Genomic DNA, 25,650 nt, shown 5'->3' on the forward strand with positions numbered 1-25,650 from the left:
ATCACATATACAAAATTTAAAATTTACATTTTTTAATTTCTAAGTATAATTTTCTTAGTTATTATTCATATTGTTAGAATTAATAATATATATGAAATAAGATTAGGAATAATTCAATTTAATTATGTAATTTTTTTCTCTATAAATTCATATAAATATGTACATGATTAGAGATTATATTAATCATGCAAAATTTTAATTTTGTATGCTATGATAATAGATACTTGACCAAATATATGAAAATTTAACTATATTATTATATTGTACATTTTAATATATTTGTATTTTAATTTTTTTTATTTAAATTCATAATAACAATTTTTTTTTTCGTGCACCGCACGGGTAAAACACTAGTAAAAAATAAAATTGAATTGGCACAGTATTGTATTTTAATTATGTATTATAATACTTTAACCGTAGTTAGTATATGCAAAAAATGGGAAAATTTTAATATTTAATATTCTAATCGTAAAATATGAAAAATTTTAATATTCTATATTCCAACGGTAAAATATGAAAGATTAAAATATTGTATATTCAAACTGTAATTAGAATTGCAGGGCATAAATAATAATTTTGTCTAATGTGTAATGTTCTACATTGCAACCGTCAAATATAGAAGACATTAAAAAAATATAATTGGTATAGAATCCCCTATTGTTTAATACCATTTAAGTTTTCAAATCAAATAGGGACAATAAACGTATTACCCGTATAATACACTCTAATAAAATAGTGAAGGTACTAAATACTGTTATAATAGTATTTCATTAGTGGACATTATTGCTTGTAACAGTTGTAACGGACGCAATTATTCTTCATTATGTATCTCATTATTGTACCCCTTTATATATATGTGTGGAATGATGAATAAGAATACACCTGATTTTTGTCTCTATTACTTTGTCTTTACTTTTCTCCCTACATCATGTTTGAGCTAATAGGTTTCACAACACGTTATCAGCACGCTCTTACGGTGAATAAGGCAATTACGGATTACAAATCAGAGGTGAAGCATTTGATCATTTATCAATTTCCAGATTTTAATAGAAATGGAATCAACAAGTAAGCTTTCAAATTTCCGCATTATAGCCTGTAAAATATGATATTATACTTTATTTACAGTGCTATGTTTTTTGTTTACAAGTGGTATCAAGAACCCTATATTTTTTCTGTCTAATAGATCTAATTGATTTATTTGGTTTTGTATGCAATATGAATTTAATTTTCTATTTGAATGCATACATAAATTTGTGCCTGTTGTTTCCGGTATGTATATGCATATATATATTGAATTTCGTGTATGTATATATCTACATGCAAATTTCTCTTCAAGTAAATTGCATATTAATATTCTCCTTATGCACATATATATATATATATATATATATATATATATATATATATATTTTCCTTGAGTGATATGCAATATTTGTGTACACGGTTGCTGTTTGTACTTTGTATATCATTCTGAATACATTTTGTATATAAATATGTATTCAAACTATATGAATATTTTTAGAAAAATAACCTGCTTTAGGCAAACCATATGTAGTCAACCTGATATTGACTTGACTCGTGACTGTGCTCCGGCGTGAGGGAGGTAGCGGCGACGTCCTCGTTGTCTCCGTTTGCTTTGTGTAAATCGCAGCGCCGCAGAGCCGTTCGCTTCCTGTATAAGGAGCACTCTGCCTTTGAGAAGGGCAAAAACGTTTGAGACGAACATTTTATTGAGCAGCACCGAATCTGCTTTTGTCCATCAATTTGCATATTTTTCATTCTGCAAATATGGTGGTGCTTAACAAAAATTGCAGAAAACGTTTCTGCTTATGTGGATAGTTCCTCGAACCCGTAGACCATAAACACTCCTTTATGTACAATTTTTTTTAAACAAAAAAACTTACCCTTTGACCGATCTGCCACCATAGTTTTTCTTAGCCAAATCCATTGTTGGTGGCCGGTTCCTTCTTTCCCACGAGCGTTCGCATCGTGGATCCGGCAGGTGGCTCAGCCCAGAGGTAAAGTCGCGTCCAGCGGCAACGATTCTGAGCGATCAATCTATGTTCTATCTAGATCTATTTTGTGATCGGCGATGGTATCCTAGCGGCAGCACTCTCGCTGGTCGCGACAGTCGCGAAGAGGACGGCGCGGATTGGGGTTGCGGTCGGCTCCGTCTGGTGATGGTGGCTGCGCTATTTCGCGAATAGGCCGGTGCGACGGCTGATCTGTGCGATCGACGTTCCGACCTCGGTAAAAACGCGGTGCTCCGGCAGAAGGACCGCGACGTGGAACTCTGACAGATCGCGCTTCAGCAGAGTGCGGCGGTGGCTCGCGATCTATCCTCGTTAGCGATGCCGGCGACGAAGTCCGGTGCGGTAGTGGGAGACCTCCGGCCGTGACGGCGAGCGGTGATGGAGGCTCCAGTCGTGAACGGCGACCGATGATGCGGCCCCGGCCCTGATGGCCTCTCTGCCTCCGCGCATCTCTCCCTCTCTCACACGTTTTGGCTGTTAGCCTGTTACAGATTAGATTGAAGGCAACTAGGGTTTGTTTGCCTCCGCCACTATCTGCTAAGTTTTTTTTTCAGACATTTAGCATCTGATAATATGTTTTCTTGGGTCGGGTTTGGCCCATTTCAGCCAAGACCAAGATTAACATATGCTGAAATATACTTGATGGGATGTTGGCCTATTTGATATATTGTTCAATGAGCCATTTTTTTGTGATATATTAATTCACATGTATACATTGATTTGGGCCAGCGTTTTTTTTGAAAACTATATTGTTTTCAAAATACCATTCAAATTATTATTTATGCTCCGAAATTAAATTGCTAATTTGTGCAATTTATTTGGCTGACATGATTTTATGAGTTCATATGCATATTCTGTCATATTTGCATAATATATAGTTTCTTTATGCAAATAATAAGTGGACTCTCGTTTTTAGCCAGCCATAGTATATAGATTTTTTTTTAAAGATCTAGATCTTGGTTGTTATCTCCAAAATATGAACCTACCAATCTTATTTTGGACAGGAGCATGTTGTTAACGTAAGCCCTTGAAATTGATATTTATCTCAATCCCATATCCTGTCGATAGTGCTATAAAAATCCGTGAAGAATTGCTTTTGACTACAAATATCATTGGTATTTTCTAAGGCACAATTTGGCTGATTTAACTTTAGATTTCAAGGTTTTCAGTCAGTAACTGACTTAATTAGCTATACACAATTGTGTCCCAAACTTAAAGTTATTTAACTAGTCAAGGACAACTTCATATAACTTTTAGCCCAACAGCAAAGTATGTTTCACGTGTGGATATAAAAGGCACTGTTCACGTGCGTGCCACACCCCGAAGCGTCTTGCTGAAACCTAAGCGAGCAGCACTATGTTGAATCCGACCAAGTTGCTTTGCCTGAAGCAAACGCTCTTGTTTGGTCATATTGATAATACAAATACCTTATCATCTATATCTATCCCATAAGTGATAGGCTCTTCCTCTATACATTACAATAGTAATTTTATTGCAAGATGCTCAATATTTTTTATCGGGTGCATGCTCTATGTTAAGTTGATGATCACTATCCCTCAAAGGTGATAGTTCATCCCAACATGAATGATCATCAGTAAGATCATTCTGGTAATAAGTAGAGGCATCTTTTCAACTATATTCTCTCGATGTTGTATACATCTGAGTCAAACCAAATTATCGACATCATCTTATATGACATGTCATTATTTGATATTAATTGCTTTAATTTTATTAAAGCTATTTTGGCACTTTTGAAGAATCATATCGTACTTATGATTATCATTTGGTTTGCCAAAATATTGTGATAAAATCCAAACAGGTATTGATGACTTTGGGGACATCATACCTGATATATTTTAATTCTAATCTAGCTCACTGCATATCAATATCCATCCCCGATAAACCTAGTACGTGTAAATATTTCCCAATTTGCGTTCCTATTCTTAAGTGTGCATTTAAATTCTTATATCACCACTATTGCGTATCTTTATGGGCTATAAATGATTATAAAACTCCATTTATTTACATAGAGCCCATGATAGGGAATCAATAGATACGCTGACTGCATACTGAAGATCTGTTCACGACATTAGGGGGAGATATACCCACATTTAAATGCCGAGAAATTCCATGAAATGGAAAGATCTTCATTATAATCCACGTACTAGTAAAACTGAACTAGAAGTTCAGAAGATAATCTATTTACAATATTAGCAAATAATCTGCCAAATATATATACCGATAATGTATATATACACTGATCATGTTGATCAGAAAAGAGTGACAAGGTCCCATAAGATAATCCCCAAATTGGATCAAATATATTTATCTCAATACTCCTTGACACCAGAAGTGTAGGAGATCTATCGGTTTAAGAGATATGAAACATAATGCTAGCAAAGAAGCATTGTCACTCTTGTCCTAAAAAGGAATTATGTCCTAAAGACATCTGTCCAGAAGACAAAAACCCTAGTAAAGTGCACCAAACAAACATAATACTAGGGATGCGGAACGAACAGATCTTAATATTTGGGAAATGTTAACGATCTGATTAATTATCATGAATTTGGGAGAAAACTATATAATATAGTTGTCGACAACACACGCCTATATAATTGCTAATTTAAATAAACTGGATCCAGGTGAGGTGCCAGATGCATGCTCATTATTTAATATTTAAAAGAGTAATTAAGGCAAAGCTCGACTCGCTAAAACAGATTCTCTTGACAATACATACACCATTGAATAATAACCCTGTTGGTTACAAATGGATGTTTGTATGAAAGAGAAATGAAAACAATAAGGTGATATAATAGCGAGTGTTTGTAGCATATGGGTTAACGCAGAAACCCTTGATTAATTTTAATCAAATCTCCCATGTACGATGACATTAAGTTCCGCTATACAAGATAATTGGCAGTACAAACGTAGATATGCAGCTAATAAACGTCATGACAATAAGGTCACTGGACGGTATGGTTTTTATATGATCTTAGCACAGATCACAATTAATTGAGTAATTTCCTCCTGAAGTAAGAAAATGTAAAAATCAAAATATACCGTAGTACTTATTGAATCATAAAGAGCTTAATGGTATTAGCTCCAAAAATGACTTTTAGAAATTAAAGGACTTGGAAAAACCAAGTATTATCTCGACCTGTAGATCGAGTATTTCCTTGAACTCATCACACTAACGGTTATATCTCTTGCAGAAGATAAGGAATCGTTTAGACTCAAAAATGATACTGAGGACACTTTAGGACCTGAAGTCCATTTCTTCATTATTGGAACACTACGAAAGAACCAGAAGTTCCGTGATCATATTAGGACTAACATTGTCCATATAGTGAAATCACTTATAACTCCTAGTGCTCCAAGTATCATCTAGTAAACTTATGCAATAAACCACTGAGTGTTTCTCATAGATCACTTGGTATTGACTCCCTTTTCAAAATTAGTTATGTGTGTTATTCAACCCACATAAGCTCCAGAAGAGTCACGAGAATCATTGTATAAAATATTAACTTATAGTAATAATCCTGAAGGTTGTCATATCATCTCCTCTACGATCCCTTTGAAACATCTATTCTACTTTAAGCAATGTAGAAATTGAAAATTGTTATCTTCAGGGGGAGATGCAGACTACATTTACTTAAATCAATCCTGAAGATTGGGTGTATCCTAAAAGGACCAACAATTGTACTCTTTTGCAACCTATACCATGCACTCTTTTCCTCACTAGATTTTTCCCAATGGGTTTTTCTAGTGTGGTTTTTAACGAGGCATGATTATAATATGATAAACGGGAAGAAAGTTGCAAATAAATACTTGAATAGACGAACCCCGAAATCCTGAAGATTATGCCCTGAAGGCTTATGATTGTACTCTTTTTCCCTTAACTAAGTTTTTCCCACCGGGTTTTCTTAAGTTAAGGTTTTTAACGAGGCAATCAGGAAGGTTGTTATCTTCAAGGGGAGCAACAACATACACAGAGATTATTGGTCCAGAAGACCACCAACTCTTGCAAATCATGAAGATTAAACGCAACAAGTTATGGTTGTACTCTTTTCCCTTAACTAAGTTTTTTTCCACTGGGTTTTCTTAGTGTAAGGTTTTAATGAGGCAACCAGGACTATATATGAAATTATAAATATCATGTACTCTTTTATTGTCTAAGTTTTTCCCACAGGGTTTTCCTAGCAAATTGTTCATGAGACAAGGTCGTGGTCAAATAATGTCCAAGGGGGAGTGTTATAATAGTATTTCATTAGTGGACATTATTGCTTGTAACAGTTGTAACGGACGCAATTATTCCTCATTATGTATCTCATTATTGTACCCCTTTATATATATGTGTGGAATGATGAATAAGAATACACCTGATTTTTGTCTCTATTACTGTCTTTACTTTTCTCCCTATATCATGTTTGAGCTAATAGGTTTCACAACAAATACTAATATGATTTAATTTTGTTAAGTATTGTAATCTTATATTGACTTATTTCAAATTTTAAACTAAATAATTTTGTCTAAAATGAGCGGGAAAATGACACTTCTGTTTTAATATATATATATATATATATTAAGAATGTACATTTTATTCAAAGAAAGTATATTATTTGAATACTGAAAGTACATTATTTGAATACTGAAATTATATTATTTTGTATAATATACAATCAATACACATAATATATTTTTAGTATGCCAAAGATCTTGTGGTCTAGTGGCACCCGGTGTCCCAATTTACACTCCCACATGAATGATGGGAGTGGGTTCGAGTCTCAGTGGAGGCATCTGTTGACTCTTTGTACTTTAGTACTTTGATACTATATTGTGACAGAGTCGGTAGTACTCAAAAAAAAAAAAAAAAAAAAAAAAAAAAAAAAAAAAAAAAAACCTCCTTCCCTACCCCCAATCCACCATTCATGATCACCCCAAAAAATTGAGCACAAGTCAAATCACAATTGTCAAGGGTAAGGGGTTTGAGTGGTTTCGAAGGAGAAGGCTGCATATCTCTTTTAACTTTCATTATTAATCAATTACGAATTAATTAGATAAAATTTAATACACAACATTACCCTATCTTTTATTCAGTTATTCAGTATTTGAATATTGGGGAGATATTTAAGTGTACGGATGCTGCACAGTGAAGAATGGAACAACACACTCTTTGCCCATTCACCTGCTGGCTGCTGCCCATAACTGCAATTTTTCAACAACTATAAATATATCAACACAATAGTTATAGTTCAACCCTCTTCCTACAATTCACTCCTTTTGCATTGATTGATACACAAACCAATTTCATCGATACATGGTTTCACTCACAATGCCTACAATTACACGGCAACATGTGAATAGTGGGGTTAGAACGGAAAATGTGATGAATTCTTCACCACTTCCTTGTCCATTTCCAGCAACCACTCCAGCAGAGCTGCACCGTAGAGTCCCGAGTGAGTGAGTGAGTTATCAGTTAAAATACGGAAAGAATTAGTTGTTCGTTACTGTTTCTTTCACCCCCGCCGGAATGTGGCTATCTCTGCAAACCATAAATACATGACAGCACAGGCAGGCTTCGCAGCCCCAAACATCACAATCCACCCGAGCAACATTACCATTGCTGTCCAAAATATTTAATCAGTACTATACTATTGTCATGAAAATTCTTTGAGTACTAAAAGCAGCTCCTGTGCAGATTTGGCAATAGATCCTCCTTTTCTGGAAAACGAAATATGCCTTGGTTTAGTCATCAAAGATATGGAAGAAGCATTTTCGACGGTTAGAAAATGGGAACATACCTGGTTAGAGTAGGCAGACAACATTTGACCTTTTCAAGTTCAACATAGCAGAGATTGTAGCGCTCCAACCTTTCAAACACAGAAATGACAGCTAGGCTAAGCTGATACTTGGATTGCACATTTATGTTTATATATAATATAATATGCTCAACAAACTCAAGTAAAAGCTTTGGATGATGGAGAAAAGTTACCTTTGCTCTGCCTCAATATCCACACCAACTGATGCTGGAGCAGACCGTGAAGAATATATCATAGACCCAAATACTTTAACCAGCTTTAGCAGCATTTCAAGTGAAATATCTTGATGCCTAAGATAACTAATATATTAGACTTTGGCATGACAGTCCACTACAGGCATGTATTGAAATTTAAAGCATCAAAAGAAGCTTGCGTACATGAAGACAAATTTTCAAGTATACATTCACTCATTATTCAATAATCTTGTTAAAGAAGTTTCTTTAATTCGTTTACCTTCAATGATTCAGAGATGTTAAGCTTGAGCAGAAAAGGAATATATATGTGGTGGGTGTGAGGGGGGGGAGCTATGGTGATGATTGGCACCGTGCCTCTTGTACCCTTGGACAGCCTTAAAGCTTTGAAAAGGCATTGAGGGTTTGTACTTGGTATAAGAGTTACTGGTGTCAATTGGCACCTTAGAAATTCCCACGTGTGTGTGTGTGTGTGTGTGTGTGTGTGTGTGTGTGTGTGTGTGTGTGTATATAAGAACCAAAAGATAAATCCAGCTCAAATCCTCTACCTATCCATGTTGCTTTCAAGAAGAGCTGAAAGGAGTGGCAGAAGAGAGGTGTAGATATCTAATGTAATTATGTCAGATTGTTTGGTCAAGAAGTACATCACATCAGCAAGCACCTGTATCCAGAGCATAATAATTACATTTGCGACAAAAAAGAAGTCAGCATCAGAGATATATGGAGTGAGCATAAAAATAAATAAACAAAATCACACTATGTAAAAACAGTATTACAGCATGATCAGACATCTTCTCCATCACACCCAGTGCCCCTTTAATATCATTTCGTTGCCAATATCTGCAGACTACCTGCAAAAAGTTTCATATAATACTCAGACAACCCTTAAAGGGAACTGAACCACCAAAAACTAAAGACAATAAGTTCATTGTAACCCTGCTTCATCTTCTGACTATAAAGAAGTTTGAAATAGAATATGGATGACATGCTTATATTCTCAATAGTCATTGAAAGTTAAAAGTCAGATGTAGTTATAAGAGCCATGAATAACATTTGCAGTAGTAAAAAAATTAAAGAACACATGAAACACAGAAAAATTGCATCACTCTCCACTCACATCTTGCTTTTACAGTCCACAGCAGCCATATATATTAGCATTGGTATTAATCCTAACTTCTTTATTAGAAAGGGCACAACACAAAAATGTTGCATAAGTCTTGATTTGAGGGCCATCAGCACTCATATATCTTAGCATTGTTACTCCTCACTTCAAATCAGTATGGAACTATGGATTGCATTTCACACCAGGTGCAGAGTAGGAGAAACTCTTGGTTGGCGTAGTCTATAGCTGTGTACTAAACTAAAATTTTGCAATCTGTGAAGAGTACCAATGCTCGAGTCTTCATAACTTGATAGACTAAGTATGACTTGAAGAATTGAATAGGTAGGTAATTCCAGATTGTGTTGTGTGCAAGGATATGGTAACTCTGAACTAAACTACACGGTCCAACAGTAAAAATTAATGAAGCTGGCAATAGAAAAGGATTTTATGAAGTTGTTCAGATAGAGAGCAGAATTAGAAAGCAGTACAATTAGGTCCAAAATGACTTATACAGCAGGTTACAACATTTTGGACCTAATTGCACATTTTTGCCAGTTTTAGGGATCTTGATGGAGCTCTTATTCACTTTTGGGAGCTCAATTGCACTATTCCTTCTACTAAGGGGGCTTATTTGACACATTTTCCAATATATATAATTATTGGGATAGGAGGCAATGAAACATACAGAGTTGTTCTGTCGTTTCCAGTAGTTTTGAAGGAGTTAAAAAAGCAAAATGAAAAACCTAAAAAGGAATCACTGAATTTAAACACCGGAATGGTTCATAATTTTTTACTGGAATTTAATTTAGTGTTCTCTCATTACTATTGGGTCAAGGGTTCAAGGCCTGGGACCAACCTATAGGAATGTAGAGGTAAGGTTGAGCACATTTTACGTCTCTAGACCCTGCATATGAGGGGTGAGATGTGCTTTCCTTTCATTCTGGGCTCAACATTTTTGAACACTAAGCCTAAGGTAAACATCAATAGAGAGCACTTAGCCATTATACTTTTAACAAATGAAGAATAATTTCTATTTCACCATCCAGTCATAAGACAGACAGACAGTAGGATTGAAACATGAAAAATCATCAGCAATCAAGCAGGAAATTAAAGGCATTATCACTGCTTACCTCTAATTTAGCTAAACGAGCCCGCATTGAGTCAACAAATTGATCATGTTGTTCCATTAGGTTGGCAATGAAGTCCTCATCGCTATAAGAAAGTGTCTCCTTTTCAGTTGATAAAGTGTGCCCCCACTGTTGATAAAGCCAAAAAAAAAAAAAAAAAGGTAATGTTCTAGCAAGTCCAGTAACTAGTACAGTCAAAGAAAACAAAACTAACTACTGCAACATGGTTAAAGTGTTAAACATTTGTAATAGCATGAATGACTTCAAAGCATGTTAGAAAAATTGGGGATTACTGCATTATAATGTAATTAAAACAGTGTGACACGTAAGGCAAAAATCCAAAATGCAGAGCTTGGTTGTTGGAATTTATCTATCAAGCCATACTAGTTTGTGTTATTCCGGATGAGACATCCTGATAGCAAAGTTACAGCTAATCCCCCACTGCACCGCCCTTTTACTATTGGGTAACACTTGTGTGAGACCGTCTCAATCCGTGAAACGATTCGGATTTTTGATTAATGTGTCAAATATTTGATTAATGGGTCGGAGCTTTGACCTCATTAATGAAAGATCCAACCCGTCTCACGAATTGAAACCCGTGAGACGGTCTCACACAAGTTTTTGCCTTTACTATTTGAGATTCAATATAGGCAACATCCCCAAGTTTTACAATTCTACTTTCTGGCAAAGAAAAGATCACAACAAATGAAGATATGACTTCTGCCAGTTGAAAGAAAACCATTGGGTTAGGGATTACACTGGCAGCCTAGCATGTATGTATGCAGCTGGACCCTACTGAAGTGAAACCTAAATCTTAATCATCCAAACTGACTACTGCCTCTGAATTATCTTGTTTGGAACTATAAAGTAACCATTCTCAATGAACCAACCATCCCATTTAACTAAAGTCAACTGCACTGTCACTACAATCACACAAAAGAAAGAGATTATCTCACTATAACAATCTTAAAGCGTACACAATTCAAAAAACTTTATTGACGGATCAATAATTCAGAAAATTGATGTGTTTGCACTACAAAATACCACTGATACCGCCAGCAGGAGGAAAGCATTACCAACAAAGAATAAAGAATGTAGCATATATGGACATACTATATTAGCTTGGAGTGTGCTCTGAGCAGGTAGATTCCCAGTAGGACTGCTGACTGCAAAACCTTCAAACTGAGTAACTCTCTCTCTCTTGTCCCAATTTGCTACGAGTGGTCGTGCTCTCCCTAAATAATTTAAATTCAGAATAATAAGTCAAACTCCACAGGATACACAGTCAACAACATTCAAAAAGAAAATAACAGGGGTTCCTTTACAGTCAGTTATATGTATCTAACTTTTTTAGTACCTCCACTGTTGATTTTTATTTATATTATATAAATGGTTTTTAAAAAATAAATAAATAAAATAGACACAAGAAATACCTCTTCTTTGACTTTCCATGGAATATGCATCTTTATTAGATGTAGGCACTTGGGTATCATCTGCCATGTAAATTGGGTTAGCAGAGTTTAAAGGATCATATCCTTTTGATGTTCTCTCAAAAAGAAGAAACAATAGCTGAAGGAAATAATTGGATGAAACGACATTGACTGTAAATTCAGGAAGAAAAAAAAATCCTTGTTAAACATTTAAACCTATAGATTATCCATTTAGTTTAAAATATTTGTTAAAAAATTAGCATAAAGATGAATTTAAAAAAAAAAAAAAAAATCGAAACATGAAGCAGCTGAAAAACACAATGTGTAGAATGCACCAGCAATGTACCCACAAATCAACAATCATGAAACAATGTTACTTATGGTCACCTGCAGTAACAATGATTTGATGCCTATATCCATATCCATACTAGAAAGAACTGATAGAGTAAAATAGACACTAAGTTACATAGACAAACTCAGGAAACAGATTACAAAATTGAAAAGCAAAAGCAGATAGTGCTTAAGAGTGTACGCACAGTTTTCATGCTGGTTTCTGGCAAGTGGTTCAGCGGTAGTATTCATTTCAAGTTTTAGAGAAGGAAAATGTCGGTCATCCTTCATATTCCTCTCAGGTGCAGCAATTCCAATTGCTGAATTCTTAATTGCAGGAAATATGTTCCTCTCTGGAATTCCAATCAATTCAGCAGGTTTTGGGACATCAATGTCAGATTCTGTAGAATAAGTCGGCCTTCCTGGGTCACCAGTTGCATTTGAAAACTTACGTAAATCAGATGTTTTCAATTGCAAGGATTGTGGTGGCACATGGGCTGCAACTCCTTCTTTCCTTGATTCAGCTGACTGCTCCAATTTTATGTTATTTCTTGGGACAATAACAGGCACCACTTCTGATCTGTTGAAAGCTGAAGAGTTGGTTGATGATTGAACTTTGACTGAATTCCTCTTTAGAGATGTCATGTTAGGAACTGCAACTGAATTTACTGAAGTTGCTCTTTGACCGACATTCAGATTTATCCGTTGTGGGGTACCAGGAACATTTCCAGTAGCTTCATTTAAGCAGATATGTTAAAAGAATGCCAAGAAAAAATTAACGCAAATATTTGGAACATAGAAATAACAGAAAGGAGGAACTCAAAACTAACAGAGAATGTTAGCAGGAAAGTTACAGAAAATAACTAAATTAAAGAGGGACACCATGTTAGCTTCAGAAGCTTAAAAGAGGGATATAGCATACATGCTTGAGATTTGGGCTCCCTTTGAATGTCTGGATTTTGGGATACCGAAAGTCTTCCAAAAGATTTAGTTTCTTTGACAGGATCTGAATTTTGAGAAATTGAAATCCTGCCTAAGCTGGCTTTTGCAGAATCCTCTGCCAGTCCCGATAAAGTTGTGCTTGAATTAGACTTCACTTCAGAGTGACCATTTAATCGAGTATTAGTTCTAATTGTATATGGTTCAATGCGCTGTGGGAACACAAGATCACAAATACATTACTTATAAATCCAAAGAATTAAAACATAAACAAGGCATTTAGCAATGAAAAAATATGAGTCATACCGATATATCCACAACCCATACACCAACACAACTTTGATTGTAGGAACAGCCAAGAAGTTTCCCTTCATGGACATTTAGATCTGACAGTTTGGACCACCCTACATCTACAGAATCATGACATCTAATTGGTTCCCATGAGAAAACCTACAAAAGACGCACAGCACTTTAAAGGACCTGAAAGGAGATAAATGCCATGACAAATTAATCCAATATTTACTTTATCAAGAGATAAAAAATGATCTTACCTTCATGCTCTCATGCAAACCACATAGTAGGGTTTTCCCATCAGGGTTAAATGTCATAGAGCGCACTCCAGAAGTCTGTATTTGCAACAAGGAAACAAACACAAACTATTAAAGAAGTTCTGTCTATTTTGGGTTCATAGTGTAGTTTCATAGTAAGTTATAATCCTTTCCATGTGGTAGACCTGGGTTAAAATCACAACACCCTCATCCCCCATCAAATGTACTCAAAAAAACACACAATCTGAAAAAAAAAAAAAAAAAAAAAGAGAAAAGGGGAAAGAATGACAATAAGAATGTTACCTCAGGTCCAGCTGAGCCTATAAGTTCAAATGTCTCTAGATCCCAGAATTTAACTGTTCTGTCAGCTGAACCTGTTAAAGAGAAAAATGAGGTGGTTAATGGTTTTGATGATAAGAGATGATTTTACTAAGAAAATAATCAGTTGACAGTGAATTACATAATCTAATGAAGCAAAGAGCATTTAAAGGTTGAAAACCCAATGTTTGCATGACTAGCCGTTTGATTAAATTTGGTTGTTATCTCATATAAACAGTCCATCTGTACAATTTTACGCATAATTTGCTATTCTTCATTTTTTTTATTATAACATTTAGGCAAAGACTAATAAAGACCGATAAATATCCATTAAACAGTTTGCTGATAAGTGATATCTAACGAAAAGAACACTAAAGCAATTGTAACATCAAGCATGACCTCAATAACCAAAGGTTTTTTTTCCCAAGAGTTGCTACTCCATGTATAACAAAAAATTTCATAGCCCCAAATCCTATTGCTAATATGGGGCAGCAATAATCCTTCATCATTGTATTCAAGTCAGAAGAAATTTACCTTTTTTTAATATGTTACAAAATATTTTACCCATCTTAACAAAATCACTAAGTTTGCAAGTGCATCCAACAGATTCAAAATGAGATACTTGAACCAGGTAATATAACAAATTTAAATCATATATCTACAGAAGCAAACCAAAACATAACTTACATAAGAGCAAATAAATTGTTAGCATAATCCCTTGCCTACCACCAATTCCAAAGTACACAAACCTCTCCTGACAACCATTCTTAGAGCATCCTTAAGAGCATCTACACCAATGCATATTTGGTGGTTTTTGGTACCGTACATATACACATGGCATGAGAGAGGAGAGGAGAGAGGGGGAGGGAAGCATATGCAAATATGGGAAGAAAAGCACAGTAAAATCTGACAACCTTATTTTCACAGCAGCCGCCCGCTGGGCGCGTCAGGTGGTCCTGACGCAGGTGATTTTTTTTTTTTAAATATTAGATTTGTTTTATTTTTTTTATCCCCTCTCATTTTCTCTTTCCTAATCACACTTACAAACTGGGCGCATGCGTGACAGCGACAGACAGTCTGCGCGGCTGGAGTAAATGGACAGTGGGTCCCACTTTTCTGAAAAAACTCTTCTCTTGCAGGAATTAATTTTCCCCTCTCTCCTCCTCTCTCTCCGCCATGTTGGCACTCTTTCCCTCAAAAACCGTGAAAAAACCCCTTAGTATGGATGCTCTTAGGCCACTGCTGCTTCCTTTACTCCCAGCCCAGCCCCTCTCCCCCCTGCCCTTCTCAAAGCTTGGTTGTTACAAGTATTCCTCACCCCTGGTTAATTCAATCACATCTCTCTGATAGTTTTAGGGCCAAATTGTGTGTGCTTGTGTGTTAAAGTTCAATTGTGAGGGTGTTCTTATGATCTTAGTGCTTGCAATAACTTCTTTATATGTATATCTAGGATTGTATACTTTGAGAGAAATTTTATGATGCTGAAATATGTATATGTATGAAATCAAAAGGACAAGAAATCATCTTGGCTCTTGATAACATAGAACATAAAGAAAGGAAAAATACTAACAGCAAAAAGTCCATCAATTGCTCTAGACATCAGAACAAGATAAGCCTATTTTCAGCTGTTCTAACCAGAAAGATGAAAATAAAAACCATCATATCCCAAAGACTGTATCCAGACTGTGATAATTGTATCTTGGTTTATGGGCTACAGAGTATTCCATCTCAATTAGGCAGTTGCTGTTGGTTCACGTCAGTCCATAATGGTAGGTTCATAATAGTAATCTGGGAAGCATTGTAGATATTTGTATTACACTGTCTTATTAGAAAAACTCTTACTTGTTATCATTTTCATTTCAAATATTGCATGGTTGATGAGGACAGCAAATATTGACTTAAATTTTGGGATATCCTGATTAAAGCTAATCAAAGAGTAAAAAATTGTAGCCAAATTCATAGCAGAGATACAAAAATAAGAGGTCTCATTTGATAAACTGCATCCAGCACAGATAGCAAACTTGAAGGTCATGCCTTCTCTAAGAGAACTTAATTATGGATACAAATTCAAGATCTGCATTGGGAACACAAGTTTCTGTAGCTTTTGGTTCATTCTTTCCAATCATGACTCCACTATTCTGTATTTCTGTCAGGTTAGATTGACTAACAACAGGAAACCATATTTTAACTTATTACCTGAATAGAGAAACATGACCTCTACTCAGATTGATACTGTTACTGAACAAATCAGCTGAAAGTTGCAACTATAACAGATGTCAAACATAGTCTCAATCATCTATAGTCAAGACTAGAAGAAGACAGCAAATGATTTTTAACTGGTTGAAAAAAATCAATACAAGATGAAACAAAATTATGTAGCATCAAACCAAAAACTATTCTCCAACCTGTTGCCAGCAAAAACTCATGAGGATGAAAATCAATGCACTGAATCTGGCCTTCATGACATTTAAATTCATGCATCAACTTTCCAGCAGTTAAATCCCACAGCTGCAACAAGCCAACAACATAGAATTTACTGTTAGGAACTTATGATTTTTTCCTTTACTCATTCAATCATTATAAAAATACTGAACCTACATTTTGCTAAGTGCTAACATAAGCCAGCAGAGAGCTAATGTTTATCAAGGGAAGGAAAAGATAAAAAGATAGAACTCTCTTTTTAGTAACAATGTATTGAGCAAAAAGTAAAACTTGGATGGTTTGGATACTTACTTACTTAGTAAACATGTTTAAGCATGTATCTAAACATGAGGTTCATAATGAACTAGTGTTTTCAAACCAAACAATACCCTGTCAATTGTACGGTAGGCTCTAAAAAAGGTTAAAGGATCTTGCCTTCACAGTATTGTCTTCTCCACCAGATACAACCCACCTGCCATCTGGTGTAAACCTGATGGCATTAACACCTCGTGTGTGACCTTTGTAGGTATGGATACACCCTTTTCGCCTGATATCCCATATCTTAAGATTCGTGTCAAGAGAACCAGATGCGAAGAACTCTCCAAACGGATGGAAGTCCAAAGATATACAATTGGACCGATGTCCGGTGAGTGTCCGGACAACTAAGAAAAGAGAAAATCAATGAATAAAAATGCTAAAGTTCTACAGCAGGTATTAAAAGTAAAATAAATAAATAAAAAGGAATTACAGCAGGCATACTCTTGGCCTCCTCTAAATCCCAAAGTTTGATAGTCCCACTTGCTGCTCCTGCAGCTACCAAAACTTCAGAAGAATCAAAGCTAACTGAATCAATCCCGCTCGAATGACCTGACAGACTCTACACAAGGAATAGAGGCACAAGATCAATGTAAAGATACACCAGCAATGAATAACAGTATTAATGCATGGATTGCAAAGCAAATGAAATCATCAATTTAGCATCCAATGCAATTGCCGCAATATGAAACAACACAAATGGGTCCATGTAATGCACACACAAGAAAGCACAACAAAAAGAAAGTGCATTTAACAAGTAAGATATCTTAAAACTAAATACTTGTTGGTAATAAAATAGTGCAGATGTCTAAACATTACAAAGCAATACTAGTCTTTTATGCTACTGTCTTCCATCATCTCAACTTCAGTTAACACTAACATGAGAAAATTTAACACTTGAGTAGAAAAGAAAACTGGAAAATGAGAGGAGAACTGAACCCACCAGGATAGCATTAGGCTTGCCAATGGCCCAAAGATTAACCTTGTGATCTTCTCCACCAGTTACAAGAACCCTAGATGACTTTCTCCCGATTTTGAGGCAGTTCACACTCAAAGAATGTGCTACAAACTCCTCTATAATAGTACATTGTCAAGGCCAACAAATTAAAACAAAAGGAATTTCATCATTCTGCAGCAATTTCTTATAACCATTTAGATCTTACAACATTATAGATCTAGTTTCTTTACTTTTTCTTAGAGATAGGAACCAAAACACATTTTCCAGCAGTAAACAAAATTTTAAAAAGAATAATGAAAAATGGAAAGGATACGTAGCTTGTAAGCACGTTTGGTAGTAGTCATCGAGAAGTCGGTGCGGAAAAATGCAAACGAAACTTTCGACGGCGAAAAACCCTAGTAGCGGCGGCTAGAATCGGAGGAATTGGTCTCTTCATGCTACTGAACCGCTCCAGATCTCACCAACCCACCTCCACATTTTCGAAACCCAACTACAATATTACCAAATTACCGACGCCAATCCCTAGTAAAACACTGCTAGCACACCTCCCAAGACTTCTCCAATTCCCGGCGTCCGGCGAGCCGACTGAGAGTCTGAGACACTGTTCTTTCTTCTTCTTAAAGGGTTTTTCCCCCCTGTTTTTTGAAAATGGCGGAGAAATTATGAGCAGTACTGCTCTGGTAATGCGCAACACAGATTCTCTCGGCAGAAAATGAAAAAAATAACAGTACAATATAAAAGATTATAGTGAAGAAGAGAAGAAGAGAGAGGAAGTTGAGGGAGGAAGAAATGGGGTTTTCCAGATCCCTCTTTGATGATCATAGCAGACAACAAAATTATACTGCAAATTATAGTAAATGGTTAATCTTAAAATTTGGGATCATTTGTGTTTTTTTCAAATCCTCGATAATGAATTTCAAAATTTGTCGCGCTGTCGTGCTCAAACTATACTCTCTCTCACCTTGTCTACCTTTTTCTTTTTCTTTTTCTTTAAAATTTCTTTTTTCTCAACAATAACTTATTTTTCAAATTTTTTAAAGTTTAATCATGTTTCTATCTTTTGGAAAGGGGAAGGATTATGGAATGTGAAGAAGGCATAATTATGGGTTAAGATTTAAATCCATTGTTTCCAATCATTTGCATTTAATATTTCATCTTTAAAATTTAGATATAAATTTTATTTCTAAAAATAATGAGGGTGTGTTTGGTTGACAGCTTTAGCTATCAGAAAGAGTTAATTCCATAAATGATCCTTCAACTATTGACTTTTACTAATTTTTGTCCTCGACTTTTGATTTGATCAAAGTTGGTCCCTTAACTATTGATTTGTAACAATTTTGGTCCTTCTGTTAAATCTATGTTAAATGAGTGTTAAAATTGTGGGCAAAAATGTAAAACCAAATATTTTAACCCTTCTTCTTCACTTTGTTTCCCCTCCTCCATCGCAAGATTATATAGGGAACAATGTGAGCCAATATATTTATTTTTTACATTTTATGTTAAATTGTTTCAAGTAATCAAATTTTTTTCATGTATTTTATTTTTGATTTTTTTGTTTACTGCAATGTAATATATACTCCGTAATAATTTATTTTTTTTTGTAAATTCTCTAACTGGATGTGGAGTGTTATTATATTGTATATTTTATTGTTGTATTAGGTTTTTTTTTTTATTTTGTTTGCTTTATTCGATAGCAAAAATGATACAAAATCAATAGTTAAAAAAATGTGAAGAAGAAAGGTTAAAATATTTGGTTTTACATTTTTGCCCTCAATTTTAATACCCATTTAACATAGATTTAACAGAAGGATCAAAATTAGTACAAAATCAATAATTAAGGGACCAACTTTGGTCAAATTAAAAGTCGAGGACAAAAATTGGTAAAAGTCAATAGTCGATGGATCATTTATGGAATTAACTCTATCAGAAATGGATATTAATAGGGAATATTCTCCGAGTTTAACATCCCTTTACAATTATTGCCCTCGCTTTGTAGTCGGGTCGAGTCAAACGGTTCGGGTCAAATGTCCTGTAGTCAATGTTGCAAAAATCCCGCCTAGGCGCCGATTAATCCCCGTCTAGCGTATCACATTAAATGGTTGTCTAGGCGGCTGGCCGGCTAGGCGACCGCCTAAGCTCCGCCTAGGCCGCCAAAGCACCGCCTAGGCCACTTAGGCACTGACCGCCTAGGCGTCGACTAGACCGACTAGGCCTTCTAGTCGGTCGATTAACTATTGTTCTTCTTTTTTTTATTGGGTTATTTCACTCAAAACAACACCGTTTTGAGCGAAATAATCCTAAATTGTATAAACTTTAGATATTTTTTAGGTTAATATTTAATATTTTAGTATTAACTATTAAAGTATTATATAATTTATAATTATAGTCTTTAAAAAATTAAAAATACTTAAACAAAATTTTAAAAAATAAAAAATAAAATAAAAAAAAATACACGAACGCCTAGGCGCCGATTAATCCCCGGCTAGGCGTCCTAGGCGCTAGGCGCTCCCCGAACGCCTAGAAAGCGCCTAGCGATTTTTTCAACCATGCTTGTAGTCAATCAATATTATAGGCCTATATAAAGGTCATTAGTCTATGAAATAAGAGGCTTGGTTCCCTCTCTACTTCTCTCTAAAAACACCCAAGGGGTAATGCTCTATGTTCTCTCTAATTGAATTGAAGAACAATGAATAAAAAGATTTTTGGGGCTAAATTATTCAATCCATTCTATACTGTACGTTGATTGTTATACTGGTAGAGTATACAAGGCAATTTAGTTCTATCAGGTATCAAAGTCATTGCTATTATTTGGTTGACAGGTTTTTAGAACACTACTATAAGTTTTGATTACCTCATTAATTGCAAAACGCATTCTCTAATAAAATAAGAGTTTCATTTCCCTTCCTCCTTCGTTTCCCCAACTATTAATAATCATTCTTATTCCACCCTACTACCAAACATGTAAAATATTTTCACCAAAACTCATTACCAATACCAAGTATTTGATACTCATTTCGATTCTGATTCCCATGTGCGAACCAAATGCACCCTAATTGAAACTAAATGGATTTCTAAAAATCTATTTAAATGATAATAATTTAAAGGGACGTTTGGTTCACGTAATGTTAGATTACCTTAGGAAATGTTAAATTGCTGGGAATGTTAGATTCCTATGTTTGGTTTAAAATTGAAGTAGGTAAATAAGACAACGGAAATAAGATAAATTGATTAAAATGTCAAAAGATCAATATTAGTAATAAGATAAGGGAATGTGATATTACCTAAAAAATTGGGGTGTATCTCACATTCCCTTCCAATAGCTAAAAACTTCATCGGGAGGTTATGTTACATTCCCTGGTAATCTTACATAACTTGAACCAAACATGAGAATCTTATATTCCCAAGCAAATATAACCTTAGTTATCTTATGTAACTTGAACCAAACGCCCCTAAGAGTGATGTTATATTGTCATTCTAATTTTATTTTATAATATTCATTTTACATTATATTTTCTTTATCTCATTTTATGTGTCTGGTTCGATTAACGATGTAAGATTGAAATTATTTTTAATTTAATTTTTAATAATATTAAGCTTATTATTAGTATATCACGTTATATATTTAGAAACTACATTAAAATTATTATTAAATACAAAAAATTAATTTTAAAAATAATTAAAATTTACTAAAGAAAATAAGTAAATGTGAAAGAGTTTATTTGACCAATAAACATGATAGATAATGGAGTATGTAAAATTCTTTGTAGTTTTTTTTTAGGTAAAATAATCATGTTGTCATTTCTATATAGGAGTGAATTTTAAATTTTGTACCCATTATGAGTTCAAGTCATGTTTGAGGTTGTGTATAAAATGCACATAAAGCATGACCCTCCCAATATTTTAGTTATTTTTTAATAAATTAGAAAGTTTTGAAAAAGTAATTTAATTAATAATACTTCCAGACAAGTAACTTACTAAACTACTTGCACTATATAGCTATTTTGGTTATCGCATATTTATATGAAAATCTATTGGAACTTAATGAAATATTGGATTTTGACTCGACTCAATCCACTACCAAGATAAAAGATGGGAAGGAATAGCTCATGCCCAAAAGAGCTTATCAATATGCATATTTGATACAGATTATCAGACAAGTTAATCGGACAATAGGTTTGGTAACCATAAAATTTCAAGTTTAACTATCTGTGAGAGTTATTTATTAGCCAATTATGGAGAACTTAGAATAATTTGCCTCATAGTAGTTCTTTGCCAATTAGAGCCAAAAGACGGGTTTCACCTAGTGTGCACCTAGGGATGGAGGTAATAAATTCTGCATGGTTTAAGTAATAGATATGAGGATGGGGGAAACTTTTTATATCTTCACGGGTATGGGAGCAGGTGTTGTGGCGAGGTATCCCCACCCCCGCAGTAAGTATATATATATATATATATATATATATATATATATATATATATAGAAGTGCATGGTTGAGTTTTTCCGCCCGAACTCAGGGACATTTTTATAATATCAAACATTTAACAAAAATGGTAATTTTTTAAAAATTATTCCAAAATTCCTATCTCAAAATTTATTACTCATATCAAATTTATTTCTTCAAATTTAGTGACTCAATTACCTAATCTTCCCTTAATTAATTTGGCTTATTAGAGGCAGAATTGTTTAGGGCTGAAATAGCCTCCCTAATCCATGTATGTGAAGGACTACCATTTGTTTTCTTCTTCTATCCCCAACTCTGCCTCTCTCTCTTTATGGCTATAAATACACGAAGAAACCTAGTCAGCCACAAACACCAACTTTCATCTCTCTCAGTTACTGTTATTTTTCATTGATGAAAGCATCAATGTTTACATAGGAAGAACCACCCTTCTCCATAGAAGTATGACAACTAGACACCGCTGTCACCCACAAAAATCGAACCCCACTGCCAGATAGTGGATTTCAGGTTCACACCGACTCTTTAATAGGATTCTTAGAAACTTTGTCGCCTACATCAAGGACAGTGGGAAGAAGAGTTGTTTTCTGTTGCCTAAGAAGCTCCTGGGCTTTCCTTTTGTCGGTTTCAAGAATGATAACAAGTGTTGCAACATCGGCAGGATTTACTCCACTTACCCTACTTGCTTGCCCAATGGTTTGAGGCATGACCTATATGAAAGAACACATTGTATGTCAATGGCTTGACAATTTCTTTTTGAGTATTCCAATTAACGTTGGGACAGAATGACAAACTCAAACTTATATATACATGTGTGTACATAAACTGACATATGAATGGTTTTAGGACCTTTGCCTTTTGTTTTGCTTAATAGGATGGTATTGCGTCGAGATGATAACAATTAGAATGCATAGACAGGTATCGGGCAGGATATTAACCATCAATGAGTCATTATAGAAGGATACCTTTTTGTTTCAAAAAAAAAAAAAATAGAATGATACCTTTGAGAGTTTCTCACGTGCTTCAAGTGACAAAGTGGTCATAGAATAATAATCAATGTTCTCGGGGATTGGTTTATGCTATTGACGAGCCATCTAGAAGTAGAAAAAGGTCAAGCAATTAAAGTAATATGACTATACCATATATTACGCATTAGAGGTTGCTTAAGAATATGAAATTTATTAGTGAAGGAGACATGCGTATATGAAATAGAATGGCAGGACTACAGGAGGGTAGGTAGTTAGCCAACCTGTTGGAGTTGGATTTGCTAGCGAGCAATGAAGCCTTCATATTTGATGTCAATTTCTACGCATTGTTTCTCCTCTTTGCATAGGAGTCGATTTCCAAAACCATGTTTATCAAAGAGTTTATATAGCAAATTTAATGGTAATAGAATCTATAACAAAATAAAAGTACATATATATTGCTATCATTTTTTAAATAATAATAATAATGGTATATTCATAGTTATAATAATTTATACTCAAAATATAGTGTGACTTACCATATTTAAAACATTGTTAATTTGGTGTAACTTTACAATTAGCTATAGCAATTTTATTTTACCAAATTTAATAACAATAGAATAAAATAGTCTTTTATATTTTATTATATAAATTACGTTAACAGTCAAATTAATATATATAGAATATTATAATTTTTAAAGAGTCAATTAGCTTTCTTTATCCCAAATGGTTTGAAGATTTTGATTTGCGATAAGGAAAACACCCAAAGAAATTCCACATCAAATATTGTAGATAATAATGTTTTTTTGAAAACCAACTGCAATACGGTAGATTATAGCAAAGCTGAAATAGAGTCTGGTGGGATAGACGTGGTAGCCTATGAAAAGGCCGCAGTAGCAAGAGTATGAGCAGCCCGATTAGCTGTTCTAGAAACTAAACTAACAGAACAAGAATTAAATGATGACATAATAGTCCTAGAATAGAGAAAGCAACATAAGAAAAGATATTGACTTGATCCGAGATTGACAGGCTCTGAAGATTGGAACAGTCGGTGTATAAGTTCACAGAAGTAACTCCACGATCCTTGATCCAAGATAGCACCTCCTTGCAAGCTATAGATTCAGCCATAGGCGGGGAATAACAATCCGACAAAGGTCCACTACGAGCAGCTAGAAATAATCCTTCCGACGAGTATAGGACAACACCCACGGTGGCTCTCTTGGACGCCGGCTTATACCCTGCGTTGAAATAGCAACAAACGGACTGACCTCCTGAAAGTGATGAAATAGGGGCCAGTTCGGCAACAGCTGGAGACGTCGACGCTTGGGTTGGAGCAGATGTGGCACGGAACTGGCTCCAAGTAGTGGTCACCACCCTCGCCTTGTGCCATACTGACTTCGAGCGTGGCAGGCAGCGATCCCAGACAGCAGAATTCCAAGCTCTCCATAAGTGATATAGCACCGCTACAACCAAAAATAAATCTTCTTCCGTAAGAACATGCATTGCATTAGTGAACCACATACAAAAATCATGCCCAACCACACTATGAATTGGTATAGAAGACACATGACAAACCATTCTTGAAAAGTCACACAAAAGGAGGGAGTGCATTGTGTTTTCATGATCTTGGCCACACATCGGGCATGAGGGGTCTAAATCAACCCTCTTTAAAATTAGGTTCGTAGTAGTGGGAATGATATTAGAGATAGCTCTCCAAACAAAGATCTTCCACTTGGGGGGAGCTTTAATCTTCCAAAAGTGTAACCAATTATCAAAAGTCCCGGGGTTACTAACAAAATCACCTACAATGCTCCTGTACCCGTCTTTCACCGTGTAGCAACCGGTAGGATTCCCATACCAAAACCAAGTGTCCTCATAGGTGGGACTGATTGGGATTCTCAAAATGCGCTCCACATCAGCGGGTACAAAGATATCTCGTATGACCTCCTGGTCCCAAGTATTAGTAGCTGGGTCAATTAAACCAGACACCAAGGAACCTGCAAGCTGAAAATACATAACTGTTTGAATCATTGAGGAGGATTCATCTGGCAACCAGGGGTGACCCCAGATTAAGGTGGTTGCGCCATTTCCCACTCTTCTCTTGACCCCTCTACAAATCAACTCATGGGTGGCCATGATACTACGCCAGCAAAAACTTGGGCAGCTGCCCGTTGTAGCATCAATAAAGGAGGATTTTGGGAAGTACCTAGCCTTATATATTCTTGCCACTAGTGAATGAAGCCTAGTTAAAAAACGTCAGGCTTGCTTGCCCAACATTGCCAAATTGAAAGCTCTCAAATCCTTGAAACCTAGCCCTCTATACTTCTTAGGAACACACAAGCGATCCCAGGCCTTCTAGTGAATACCCCTTTCGGCCCCTGTCCCCCACCAATAACGATTCATAGCCCTCTTAATAGACACACACACGAGTCAGGAAGTAAGAAAACACTCATCGAAAAGGTTGTCATTGATTGAGCCACACTCTTCAACAGAACCTCCTTACCTGCTTGGGACAAAAGTCTCTTATTCCATGAACCAATCCTGGGTCGTATTTTATCCTCAATATAAGAGAAAACAACTTTCTTGTTTCTCCCTACGAATGAAGGCAAGCCCAAATACTTACCGAAATTAGGGGCCTGGATAACCCCCAAAACCGATGCCACCTCCTCCCTACCCACTTCGGAAGTGTTCCTACTG

At 35.4% G+C, this 25,650-nt stretch overlaps 1 protein-coding gene and 1 long non-coding RNA gene across 3 annotated transcripts; both read right to left on the minus strand.

The window, feature by feature from the left end:
- Positions 1 to 1,431: 1,431 nt before the first annotated feature.
- LOC115996359 lies at positions 1,432 to 2,590 on the minus strand. The gene is made up of 2 exons (XR_004093598.1): positions 1,905 to 2,590; positions 1,432 to 1,780 (listed from the first exon to the last, which is right to left on the minus strand). It is a non-coding gene; the product is annotated as an uncharacterized LOC115996359 (long non-coding RNA).
- Positions 2,591 to 7,188: 4,598 nt separating this feature from the next.
- Positions 7,189 to 18,448, minus strand: LOC115996757 (katanin p80 WD40 repeat-containing subunit B1 homolog). Of its 2 annotated transcripts, XM_031236153.1 has the most exons (19): positions 17,845 to 18,448; positions 17,517 to 17,647; positions 17,018 to 17,135; positions 16,694 to 16,920; positions 16,243 to 16,345; positions 13,823 to 13,893; positions 13,523 to 13,597; positions 13,278 to 13,421; positions 12,955 to 13,183; positions 12,485 to 12,766; positions 12,239 to 12,385; positions 11,706 to 11,765; positions 11,386 to 11,507; positions 10,276 to 10,401; positions 8,820 to 8,894; positions 8,592 to 8,704; positions 8,026 to 8,142; positions 7,835 to 7,903; positions 7,189 to 7,754 (listed from the first exon to the last, which is right to left on the minus strand). In XM_031236153.1, the coding sequence occupies exons 1-19, from the start codon at positions 17,873 to 17,875 to the stop codon at positions 7,691 to 7,693; spliced, it is 2,304 nt and encodes a 767-aa protein (XP_031092013.1). In that variant the 5' UTR covers positions 17,876 to 18,448; the 3' UTR covers positions 7,189 to 7,690. The 2 variants fall into 2 exon arrangements, with proteins under 2 accessions (XP_031092013.1, XP_031092012.1); XM_031236152.1 differs by having other exon boundaries at positions 12,239 to 12,766; positions 17,845 to 18,447.
- Between the last annotated feature and the right edge of the window lie 7,202 nt (positions 18,449 to 25,650).

Source organism: Ipomoea triloba, chromosome 11, assembly GCF_003576645.1.
Source record: "Ipomoea triloba cultivar NCNSP0323 chromosome 11, ASM357664v1".
NCBI lineage: Eukaryota > Viridiplantae > Streptophyta > Magnoliopsida > Solanales > Convolvulaceae > Ipomoea > Ipomoea triloba.